This window comes from Mesoplodon mirus (assembly GCF_964341445.2).
Source record: "Mesoplodon mirus genome assembly, chromosome: 13".
Classification (NCBI taxonomy): Eukaryota; Metazoa; Chordata; class Mammalia; order Artiodactyla; family Ziphiidae; genus Mesoplodon; species Mesoplodon mirus.
Window position 1 is genome coordinate 7,859,472 of NC_138989.1, and position 12,738 is coordinate 7,872,209.

Consider the following 12,738-nt stretch of genomic DNA (forward strand, 5'->3'; position numbering starts at 1 on the left):
TCTTTTCCAAACTTTCTACAATGAGAATGTGTTAGCATTTCAAGTAAGAGAACCCAATCAGTTGCATTTTAAGCCACAGTCTCCACGAGGACCATTTCCTCTGGTCCCTGCTGGGAGCCCCTTACAGCTGGCGTGTGCTACGAGGTTCTGAGGAGCAGCTGCATCTCCTGAGCTCCATCCACAACCCGGGATGAGCACCCACCTCTCAGGAGCAGCCCATTCACACAGGCCAGGTGAATGGCAGCTACAGGGAAAGGGTCACAACAGCAGGCATTTACTGAGCTCTTCCTACGTAGCCTACTCTGTGCCAAGCGCTGTGCGGGCATCAACTCTTTGAACTGGATGAGGCTGGTCCTCGTGCAGCTAGGGGCCTTCTGTCTAATTCCAAAGCCCATGCTCTTACGAACATCAAAATCTGGTAAGGAATCCGCCTTACAGGAATATCTTTATGGCAAGTCTGTTTCTAAGCAGTGCATCTGCTATGCCCAGGACCTCCTTTCCGATCCATTTCTGTAAGAATAGTGTTAAATTTCCACTTTGACCTATAATGACTGCCCCCTGAGGTCATTTTTATAAATAACACATCGCACGGCTGTTCTTGTTTTCATTCTACCTACCTTCTCTTCCGATGGGTAAAAGCCAATTGCTCTCATGACAAAAGGAAGCTCCGACAGGCAGATGTGTTCCGACACCTTTCTGGTCTCCATTGTATCAATACCTTGACTACGGAGCTGAGAATAGTAAAAATAGTCTTCCAGCTCCTATGTGGAAGTAAAGTGGAAACACAACATGCATTTTTGGCTTAAGTCTAAAGCAGCCATTTAGACTTCAAGGACATTTACTAGAAAGTACATTTTAAGCTCAGTGGGGGAAACAGCTTTGGCAAAAAGCAAGAAGGTTAACCCCGGGCACATCTGTTTTACAGACTTAGCTAGAGGTTACCAGGAAGTGTTTACTCTGAGGACAGTTACCCTGTAGAATTTTCCTTCCCTGCCACCAGACACCAGACCATAGAATGGGGTCAGGTCTTCGCCCCCAAGAGAAACTGCTGCCTCCAGGGCACTAGAACGAGAGAGAAACATCGTTATCAGCCAGCAGTCAGTCAGGAACGCAGCGCACCGCAAGGCCGCCCAGCTGCGGACCTCCGAAGGGTATCACAGCGAGGATACGATTAGGGTCTCTGTACACTTGTTAAGCAAATTCCCTCCAAAATGAAGCTGCAAATGGAAAAGTCAATTTCAAGTGTGGAACCCAGTGGTACAGGACACCCGCCTTAATGACGATGATAGTCTCTCTTGCATGACAGGGCAGACGCCTGGCAATTTGTCTGCAATCTCTGGGGGGAGGGAGGGAGGGAGGGAGGGTGGTGAGTCCACAGTCCCCTGAGCGGCCCTCCTGTAACTTTAGATCTGCATGTGACCAGAGCCAGAAGAATGGGACGTGGCACAGGTGGATGGCCGTCGCTAATTGCTTCCATAAAAACTCTGGAGGCCGCAAGGGACCCACGCCAGTCAGATAAAAATAACCCTCTGCTCTCTAACACAGGGTCAGATTTTTCCAAAAATAGGCCCTTTAAGTGGTAAGAAAACCTACTTTTTGTATGAGGCTGACTTTACCTCATACAAGATGCTAATAATAATATGAAATCATCTTAATAATCCACTAACTGGATTTCTGCTAATCAGACCATTAGCCTCTTTGTAGGGTGATTAAGACACATTTTGTGCAGACCACGGTGGGGAAGTGGTTATGTATACAGAAGCTGGAGTCAAAGGGACACGCCTGTGAGCCCTGGCTCTGCCACTTGCAAGCAGTGTGATCATGGGCAAGTGACTTAACCACTCAGGGCCTCAGTTTCCTATTCTGTAAAATGGAAATAATTATAGGGTCTGCCTCAGGGGATTGTTGTGAAAATTAAAGTGAATGCACAGAAAGGATTCCACATGAAGCCCTTTATTTTTCTCCTGTGATGAATCTTTGTTGAGGTGTGGGGTTGATGTGAATCCCAGCCCCAGCACATTACTCCATTACTTGGGCAGACCACTGAACCCCTTGGAACTAGTTTCCAGATCTGTACAACAGGGATACCAACAGTGCCTACGTCACAGGATGGCTGTGAGGACACATCAGACAATACATGGAAAGCCCAGGGCCTGGCTCAGGACTATGATTACTGTTGAACTGGCTATTGAGGTGCACCTACAGCTCTCCAGCAAGAGGCAGCCACAAAACAGTCCTCGGTCCTCTTGTCACGGCCCCGCACAAGCCCCACGCAAGCAGGCTGCGTGAGGTCCATGGAGCTGCTGTACTCTCCAGGTGGGCCTGGGGTCCAGGTGGGCCTGAGGACCGTCTCCAGTAGGGCCCAGTCTTCACCCGGCTCTTGGCTCCGATATTACCCATCGAGGCAGGTGTCCAGCTGAGAGGGCTCCAGGCCAGGCCCAGGCCCAATCCCAACAGGCTCTGAGGGCAGTGAGGCCACTATTGGCCATTTGATTCTGAAGCAGGGCCAGGTAAAGGCCCAAGTGACATGGAGGAGCCTGTCACCACCAGGAAGGCCCCAGGGGACAGGCTCACAGAGCTCTGGATTCTCTGGGAACAGCCCTCCAGCAGTCAGGACTACACCATGTCCCCTGCTTCCTGGCCACCGTCAGCTCAGCTGACCTGAGAGCCAGAGGGACAGGGCTGGGCTTGTCCCACCAGAGCTGGGGCAAGAGACTCCCTCTCTCTGGTGTGAAATCCGGGGACTGTCAGTGGCCGAGTTCCCACTGAGTGACGAAATCCAGCTCTGCAGAGAGTGACAGCAACAGCCGAGGCGAGCGGAGGGCAAACGCTGAAGGCGGGCCGGCCCGCTCTCCCCGCAGTGCGGTGACCCGAGACCCCAGGACCCGCTCGTAACTTCCCCTTTCTGCCTAAGTTGGGTTCTAAAGCTTGCCACAAAAAAAGAGGTCATTGGGGCACAAGATGGAGGTACCTTTATTGAAAACCTACTGTGTGTGTGCCCAGAAATATATTCAGTGCTTTTGGGAATGAGCTAAAGCCCAAGAAACAGTGAGTACTGCAACCAGCATACAGCAAGAGCTCAGTAAACGCTCCCTAGGGGAGAAGGGGGAGGGGGAGGGGAGGGGAGGAGGAGGAGGGGGAGGAGAAAGGGGTCCTAACCCCTAGATCTGGCCCCTCACTTCCCTGTGAGCTCAAACCAACAGATGGTCCTTACTTGCCAAATGTGTTAGAGTTGCACCTCCTACTCCTGGGCCTTACACACCATCTGTCGGGGCTTCAGACCAGGGTAATGAGCAGAACTGAAAGTCTTCCGGATTCACGACAAAAAATTTTATAAATAGACATTACTGTTTAAGAATACGTCAGTTTTATGTTTTTCACAGTTGTTACTGTAAATACCTTGTGCCTGTTCATGGATTATTTTATTCTAAAATATTTTGTCAAATGTGTATCAACCAAATTAAAAACAAAGGCTTTTATGTTAGCAACAAAAACAAAAAAAAAAAAAAGGGGGGGGGCTTCCCTGGTGGCGCAGTGGTTGAGAGTCCGCCTGCCGATGCAGGGGACGCGGGTTCGTGCCCTGGTCCGGGAAGATCCCACATGCTGCGGAGCAGCTGGGCCTGTGAGCCATGGCCGCTGAGCCTGCATGTCCAGAGCCTGTGCTCCGCAACAGGAGAGGCCACAACAGTGAGAGGTCCCCGTACCACAAAAAAAAAAGGGGGGGAGGGAGGAGGGGGGAGAGGGGGGAGAGGGGGAGGGGGAAGGGAGGGGAGGGGGAGGGGGAAGGGGAGGGGGGGGAGGGGGGGGAGGAGGGGGAATAGCAATGTTAGAAATCACCACCCTCTAAAACAGCTCTGAACACGGTGATAATATCCCCATTTAACAGACGGAGAAATTGAGACTCAGGGAAGGGAAGGGACTTGCCTCAGGTCATACAGCAAGTAGTAGGGGAGGTGGGATTTGAATCCAGGTCTTTCTGCTCTTGTCTGAGCAAGACAGCAGGATTACAGGGGGGTGTGAGGTTGAGCACAAAAATGGGGGATTTAAAAACAGATGCCAGACAAGGAGAGAAAGAGGGTGGCCTGCCAGCCAAGACAGGGGGAAAGATGAGGGAAGGGGTCTCCCAGGGGAAGTTTGAGATGCTGCAATGATCGTTTGGGGGCCTAGGAGTGTGCTGGTTAAAATAATGTGAACGTGAGAGGATTTATCACCTTCATTTCACCCTACGACTCGCCATCAGTAGATCTGGTAGGGAATTTTGTTTGTTTACTTGTTTAGGGTTTTTATATTTCTTCCCATTAGTGAAGCACTGAACATATTAAAACACCAGAAGCAGCAATGAAGTGCTAATTAGTTTATAATGATCTTTTGTCCCTGAAACAGATTAAATTGAAATTCTCAGAAGCCTGGACTCTGGCCATGCACAGGAAAGCTACTGGAAAGTGGGTGCTTTTTTTTGTTTGTTTTTTGAATCTCTACTAGCGCAGATCCCAAGATGATTGAGAAGAGGACAAAAACGAAAAAAGGAAGACTCTGTTCTCCCCCCAGGGTGTTGCTTGCCCCATCAGTCCAGGTAACAGGCTAAGTGTCCAAGAATTAAGCAGCTCATTCTGGGGATGTGATCAGGAGGTTCTTTTCAAGGGGAGAGTTCACCTCCAGCTTCTAAATTCCCAAGATCTGCCCTCTTAGGTGAAGGCAGAGGTGAAGGTCAGAGCTGCAACTGCAAACTGAAACCCCCGTGGTTCCAAAGCGGATTAACCTGGGTGTTCTTGCTCCTATTCAGGTTAAGGGGCGAGGTTTCTATGTCTGCACAGAAGAAAGATGTGCACGTGGCAGACAGTGAGGGGTATGCTTTTACTGGGAGCCATGAATCAGGTTTGTTCTTTTAGGAAGCTTGGTGCCTCCGAGCCGCTTTTACCCAGCTCCTCAATGGGACTCTGCCAGGCAGGGGGCCACCTGAGAGGCAGGGGCTTGGAGAAGGTGGTCAGGCAAGGAACTGCCTCTGCCCTGGGGCTGCTCGCTGAATTTGGGGAGATGAGAGGATCACCACAGTGGTTGCCCCCTTTTTTAGTAACAAAGATCCTGAGCTCATAAGCAAATGCCTTTATAAGGAAGAAGAGACAAAAGGAAATGATTAATTTGCTGAGTCCTTATCTCTGTGCTGTGTGCTTTACATGTATCAGCCTACCCGATCCTTACAAGGATCGGGTAAAAGTCCCTATTTTTACCCCCATGTACCCCCATCTCACAGACGAGGAATCCAAAGATCAGAGCTTCTAAGAAACCTGCCCTAGGTCCCACAGCTAGCAGAGAGTAGGCTTCAGATTTGAACCCTTGTCTCTTTGACTTCAAAGTCCGTGTCTCTCTGATGCTCAACCATGCAATTCTCCAGCCTCGCCCTAGGCAGAGATTCTCGGCTCAGGGCAGGGGGTTGAGAAGAGTAGACTGAAAATACACATTTCAAATGATACTCTTACTATTTCTGTAACACACTCTTCGGAGATTCAGTCTAGATCTCTCTAACTGGTGTGAATTTGCAGGCGGCGACAGGGTGAGAAGTATCTCATGGGGCCCGGGTGAACAAGGTGGAATCACACGGCCTCACCTGCAAATACCATGGGTCCCTGAGACAGAACAGTAACCTTTTGTCTGCACATTAATATGAGCGGGTGTCGCAGGGAGCACCCCAAAGGCAACGCCTGAGTCTTGGCTGTCTTTGTACCCGCAGGCCTAGCACAGTGCCTGGCATGTCGTAGGGGTTTAACACCTGTCTGCTGTTCCTGAGTGAAAAGAAGGGGTCTCCACTCGACACCCTTCTTATGGGGCCAAGCTTCTCGCCGCATCACGTACCTTAAATTGATTTCCCACTGCACCACCGACCGGTCCTGCCCTCCTGCTGTGAAGGCGTAGCGGCCATCATAGGAAACGTCCATTCCAGCCACCCCGCTGGGGTGGCATATAAGAGCGGATGTCTTATGTGGGTTACCATCAACTGGTAAGATCTGAAGTCCAACCTAGAAAGGAAGATGTAACTAGATATGCAGACTCAGATAACCGGGCCCCAGGCCGGGCCTGGCAGGGTCACCTGTCACCTCCAGATCTGTTTATGGGGAAGACCTGTGTGTCTAGAACCAGCCATCTCAGCGTGTGAGAGATGCATTTTACATGGCTGGGGCTTCGCACACACCATGCCCTGCACGGTGGTCCCTTGGGAGAGAGACGCAGGTTCCACCAGGGACACAGAAAGGAAGCTTTCCTCCTATCTTCATGGTCACATGTCCAGGCTTTTCCAGGACAATTCTGGCATCTTATGATCTTACGCCTTCCCATATAGTCATCAAATATACAACTAACTTGTAGGTCTTTATAAGATTTTTCCTTGTAAAGAAATCAGAAAAGAAAAACCCTTTGGTGGACCACGTGTCCTGTACTTTTGGGAGTAGAGGAAACGAGGTGACTCTTCTGAGAGTCATTCCCGCTCATTCATGGCCATTTTCACTGCGGAGCAGGATGGGAGTCGCGGGCTTGGCTGTGAAAGCCGGCTTTCTTGAGTCTTGAAATACCTGAGACTGCCTCCGGCTCCAAGTACACGGTCACCTTACGGGGCAGAGAGCAAAGGGCTGGTACCTTATCCCTGTTAATAAACACCATGTAGCGTTTCTGAAGTTCCAGAGGGGTTTTCACTGGGAGGATTTGTATCTGCTCAATGGGAGATCCGTACACTGGCCCGAGGAGCGTCTTTCTGCAAGAGAAAAAAGGAACGCTTTCTAAATTCCACAAATCCCAACGCAGGTGTTATGACCTGCTCCCTTTCACGTTGCCCTATACTTTTTAAATTCTGAATTTCCTGTCTTACTGCTCAGCTAAGCCCATTGTAAGAACCTCTCCCTCAACCGCTAACAGCGGCCGTAAATAAGGGGCAACAGCTCCAAACGGCGAACGCTCTGGGGAAACTGTGCTTGTGAAGGATGCTCTTCACAGCCACGGCTCTGACTTTCCTCCTTGACAGCTGAGTGAAGGGAACATTGTGCCTCAAGAACGTGCACGTGAACAAGGGATGGAAAAAAATGCTGCAGGGACAGGAGGAACGTCAGCAGGATGCGAGGAAACAGCCTCATCCCCAGGGCGGGGCCAAGACCTCAGCCTGGTGTCCAGACAGCTGACAGCGGGTCTAAAGGCAATGCGCGGATTTCCAAAAATCCATCTGTGCGTCAAACTGTAATGAATCGCACCCTCACAGCAGTCCGACTTCTGAATTCAGGCACTCTTACGCTAATTAGGAATCTGATCTGAGGGGAGGCTTCCGGACAGGACCTCAAGCCCAGAGGTAGATTTTCCCTGAAGCTGGCCAGACCTGAGCATCAGGACCCCTTCCTTGCACACATAACTCCTGAGGCCTGGGAGGGGCACTAGCCACTTTTTATTCTTTTTTTTTTAATATATATTTTTTACAGTATATCCTTGTAGCTTGCTTTATTTATTTATTTATTTATTTATTTATTTATTTATTTATTTACTTTGGCTGTGTTGGGTCTTTGCTGCCGTGCGCGGTCTTTCTCTAGTTGCCACGAGCAGGGGCTACTCTTAGTCGCGGTGAGTGGGCTTCTCACTGCGGTGGCTTCTCTTGTTGCAGAGCACAGGCTCTAGGCTTGCGGGCTTCAGTAGCTGTGGCTCGCAGGCTCTAGAGCGCAGGCTTAGTAGTTGCGGCACACGGGCTTAATTGCTCCACGGCATGTGGGATCTTCCCGGACCAGGGATCAAACCCTTGTCCCCTGTATTGGCAGGTGGATTCTTAACCACTGCACCACCACGGAAGTCCGCACTTTTTATTCTTAATTATATATCTTTTTTTTAAAAAGAGGACCCACAAAGCCAAATACACTTCACACCCCATAAAACTTGGGTCTGCCCCAGGGTAAGGACGGTAGCTATTTCATCTTATTATATTTTAAGCCCCTCATCGTTTGGATGTGTTTTCTCCCTGTGTCCCCTGCACCCAGCCCGTGTCTGGTGGGAACAGGAGATGCTCCTTGTATGTATTTCTTGAGCACATCTCTGTGCCAGGCACCATGACGGGAGGTCGGGACTCGGAAATGAGTGAGATTTGGTTGCCAACCTCACAGCCTTGCAGGAACAACAGACACGGAAGCACCACGAGGGTAGAAGTGAGGTGACAGGCAAATTCCCGGCACGGAGCCTGCGCTGAGGAAGGGGTGATGGGACATCTATCAGGAGACATCTGGGCTGTTTGGGAAGGTGAACTGGAAAAGGCAGAGAAAATATGGAGGTAACGGAAAAACGGGCAGTGCGCACAGGAGGTCAAAGGTATGGGACGTGGACTATTGCTTGAAAACTGCAGAAACAGTAAAGGAGAAAGAAGGCTGGTGGTGGAGGGAGGTAAAACCGAAGAGGTGAGCAGGGGCGAACTCTGAAGGCAGACTTGACCGTGACCACTGGGCTGCAGGATGCAGGAGAGTATCAGGCTGGATGACCCAGGATCAGGTTTACGTGCACAGAGAATTAGGTGAAATGTTAAAAACACTAAAATGACCAGCTGGTAGACAATGCATCAGCTAATTGTAGGTCACCCTTATCTAGTCATTTGAGTAGAAATGTTGAAGGACTTTCCTCAAATAGCACTGAGTGGGTACAGGCAGGGAAGAGGACGGTTAAGAGCACAGACTCTGATTTGAATCCCAGCTCAGACCCTTAAAAATCAGGGGCAAGTTGTGGAGAAACTGGAACCTTCATATATTGCTGGCAGGAAGGTAAAGTGGTGCAGCTACTTTGGAAAACAGTCTGGCGGTTCCTCAAATGGTTAAATATAGTTACCATATGATCCAGCGATTCTACCTCTAGGTCTACATACAAAAGAAATGAAACAGATGTCTACACAGAAACTGATACACAAATGTTCATAATAGCCAAAAAGTAGAGACAACCCAACGGACAACTGGTGGATGAATAGACAAAATGTGGCCTGTGGATACAACGGAATACTATTCAGCCATTAAAAGGAATGAAGAACTGACACAGGCTACACCATGGATGAACCTTGAAAACATGATGCTAAGAAGCAAGACCCCGAAAGTCACATATTATATGATTCCATTTACATGAAATGTCCAGAACAGACAAATCCATACAGACAGAAAGTAGACTGGTGTTGCCAGGGGTGGAGCAGTGGGAGATCAGGGGGGAAAGGACGTGAATGGGGAGTGACTGCTAATGGGTTTGGGGTATCTTTTGGGGGGTAATGAAAATGTTCTTGAATTAAATAGTGATGATGGTTACACAACTTTGTGAATATAGTAAAAAGCCACTGAAAATGGTAAATGTTATGGTATATGAATTATACCTTAATTTAAATTATAAATAAGCAAAAGAAAAAAAAGTCAAGCTAGTCAATCCCTCTGGGCCTCAGGTCCCTCACTGGTAAAATAGGGATAATGACAGCATTTACCCCGTAAGACTGCAGTGAGCACTAAATAAGTTAATATATATAAAGCACTCAGAACAGTTCCTGGCACATAGTAGGAGCTATATAACTGCTACCTAGTACTGCCAAAATTTCTAACAATTTCATAAAATTAATATCTTTTTCTTCTGATTGAAAACATTTTACATATTCATTGTGAAAATTTTCAAATATTGAGACATAAAGTAGAAAATCTACCCGTAACTCTGCATGGCTGCACCCTTTATCCCAAGATAATCATGGGTAATAGTTTGGTGTATACAACTCGAGAATTTCTTTTATATATATTCTAGCCCATAGAATTATAATTTTAGAGGAAAATATATAAGTCAGATAAATATAATTTTAGATGAAAATATATTCATGCATATTTGGCAATTTGCTGTATCTCATATTATGCCTTGGAGATATTTCCGTGTTACTATGCAGAGAGCTATCGTCTCTTTTTTCTTTTTTTCCTTTTCTAAAAGCAGCATCATGTTTCAGTGTACTGACGAGCCATCATTTAACTAATTCCCTATTAATGGACATTTGGATTGTTTCCATTTTTAAAAATATTTTCAAACAAGACATCCTTTTACTTATGTCTTGGCATCCTGTATGAGTACTTCTGTGGGCTACATTCCTAGAAGTCAGAAGACAGGCTATAATTTAATAGAGGGTAACAAACTGCTGTCCCCACACCTCCCACCCCTGCCCGCCAACAGCCGGTTGGTTCCCGTACACCCTTGCCAACGCCAGGCTCTATCCATCATTTTTATCTTTGCTAATCTGATTTGTGAAAAATGATGTCTTGTTTTCATTTGCATCTTTGATGTACTGGTGAGCATCTGCTCATAGGTTTTATTGGCCTTTGTCTGTGAACTGCCTCTTCATGTTCTTCCAAATGCTTTTAAATGCATTTTTTAATCATTTTGGATGTATCATCAAAAGGCAATTCCTTCCCAATTAAGCTGTGGTTACAGGGCTTTATTATCCCTACAACTTAAAAGATGCTTTATGCAAGGTGTTTTTACTTTGGAACGATGAGAATGTTTTAACTAGATAGAGGTGATAGTTGCACAACATTGTGAATGGACTAAATACCAGTGATCTGTTCACTTTAAAATGGTTGGTTTTATGTTATGTGAATTTCACCTCAATAAACTATTTGTGTGTGTGTGTGTGTGTGTGTGTGTGGTATACGGGCCTCTCACTGTTGTGGCCTCTTCAGTGCGGAGCACAGGCTCCGGACGCGCAGGCTCAGCAGCCACGGCTCACGGGCCTAGCCACTCCACGGCATATAGGATCTTCCCGGACTGGGACACGAACCCATGTCCCCTGCATCAGCAGGCGGACTCTCAACCACTGCGCCACCAGGGAAGCCCAATAAACTATTTTTTAAGAAAGATGCTTTATACTAATTTCCAATTGATCTTCAGTGGCAGAAACTCCTAACTTCATGGCTCTAAATGAAAGCACTAATTCGAAAAGATATACACATCCCTATGTTCATTGTAGCTTTACTTACAATAGCTAAGATATGGAAGCAACCTACATGTCCATCAAAAGATGAATGGATAAAGAAGATACACAATGGAATAAATATCTTGTCATTTGTGACAGCAAGCATGGACCTAGAGGGTATTCTGCTAAGTGAAATAAGTCAGACAGAGAAAGACAACTACTGTATGATTTCACTTATATGTGGAAACTAAAAAACAAATGAACAAATGTAACAAAATAGAAACAGAATTACAGATACAGAGAACAAAATGGTGGTTGCCTGAGGGGAGGAGGGATGGGGGGAGGAAAGAAATAGGTGAGGGAGATTAAGTGGTACAAACTTTCAGTTACAAAATAAATGAGTCACAGGCATGAAATGTACAGCGTGGAGAATATAGTCAATAACTATGTAATATCTTTGTACAGTGACATATTGTAGCGATCATGTTGAAATGAATAGAAATATGTATAAATGTATAGAATCACTATGTTGTGTAACAAGAACTAATACAGTGTCATAGGTCAATTATACTTCAGAAACAAAGAAACTCATAGAAAAAGAGATCAGATTTGTGGTTACCAGAAGGGAGGGGTTGAGGGAAGGGGGAACTGGATGAAGGCAGGCAAAAGGCACAAACTTCCAGTTACAGGATAAATAAGTCCTAGGGATGTGATGTACCACATGTTAAATAGAGGGAACCCTGTTGTGTGTCACACATGAAAACTGTTAAGAGAGTAAATCCTAAGAGTTCTCATCTCACAGAAAAAAATGTTTTTCTAGGGACCTCCCCAGTGGTCCAGTGGTTGAGAACCCGTCTTGCAAGGCAAGGGACGTGGGTTCGAGCCCTGGTCGGGGAACTAACATCTGACATGCCGCACGGGGCAACTAAGCCCACGCACCAGAACTAGAGAGGAGCCCGCGTGCCGCAACGAAGAGCCCGTGTGCCGCAACTAAGACCCGACACAGCCAAAAAATAAGATAAATAAATAATAAAAAATTTTAAAAAGAACTGTTATAAAAAGTTATACAAAAAAAAGTTTTTCTATTTCTTTAATTTTGTACCTATAGGAGCTGATGGATGTTCACTAAACGTACTGTGAAATCACTTCACAATGTATGTAAGTCAAATCATTATGCTGTATACCTTCAACTTATATAGTGCTGTATGTCAATTATATCTCAATAAAACTGGAAGGAAAAAATAGCAACAAAAAATGCAATGGATGGAAACATTAAAAAAAAAAAAAGAAATTTGCTTTATGCTAATTTCCCATTGATCTTCAATGGCAGAAGCTCTGCACCGCTTGGCTCTGTGGCTGTTACCGTTAGCGGCAACTCCAAGCCTGGGCCGCTCCATCCCACATCCCCCAGCCACCTGCTCAGCCACCTCAGAGGTTCTCAGGACTGGGCACATCTATGGGATATTCTTTGTCCAAAAAGTTTGTGTCCGTTAAAGATGATGTACAAAGACTCTGAAATCTTCCTAAAACTCCTTTCTACATATTTCTTTCAAATGTCTCCTCCCCAGTGTTTTAATAGTTAAAAACAAAAATTGTGCTGGATTTCTCGCCTGTCCCTGCCACATGAAACGGCATTTTTCAGTCATTTTTCCTTGGGCCCTTCTAAAAAGGGTTATTGGGGAAAAAAAAAAAAAGATCCTGGGTGATTCTGGCCTTCTGAGGACCTATCTTATCTGAGATACATTTCCAAAAAAAGGTCTTCCTCAAGCATGGGGCCAGCTGCTGTCGGTGTTTTCTGACTTCTGCCTCCTGGG

The 12,738-nt window shown here is 46.7% G+C and overlaps 1 protein-coding gene across 5 annotated transcripts in view; it reads right to left on the minus strand.

Annotated features, from left to right (window-relative positions):
* The window catches only part of CFAP251 (cilia and flagella associated protein 251), a 65,095-nt gene that overhangs the window by 19,248 nt on the left and 33,109 nt on the right, over nt 1-12,738 (minus strand). For 4 of the 5 annotated variants that reach the window (XM_082641036.1, XM_082641038.1, XM_082641037.1 and 1 more), the window contains 4 exons: nt 6,628-6,742; nt 5,851-6,014; nt 972-1,062; nt 618-761 (listed from right to left, as the gene is read on the minus strand). In XM_082641036.1, coding sequence (XP_082497162.1) covers nt 618-761; nt 972-1,062; nt 5,851-6,014; nt 6,628-6,742 — 514 coding nt within the window. The remainder of the gene's footprint in view (nt 1-617; nt 762-971; nt 1,063-5,850; nt 6,015-6,627; nt 6,743-12,738) is intronic. The other variant, XM_082641039.1, reaches the window with a different exon arrangement.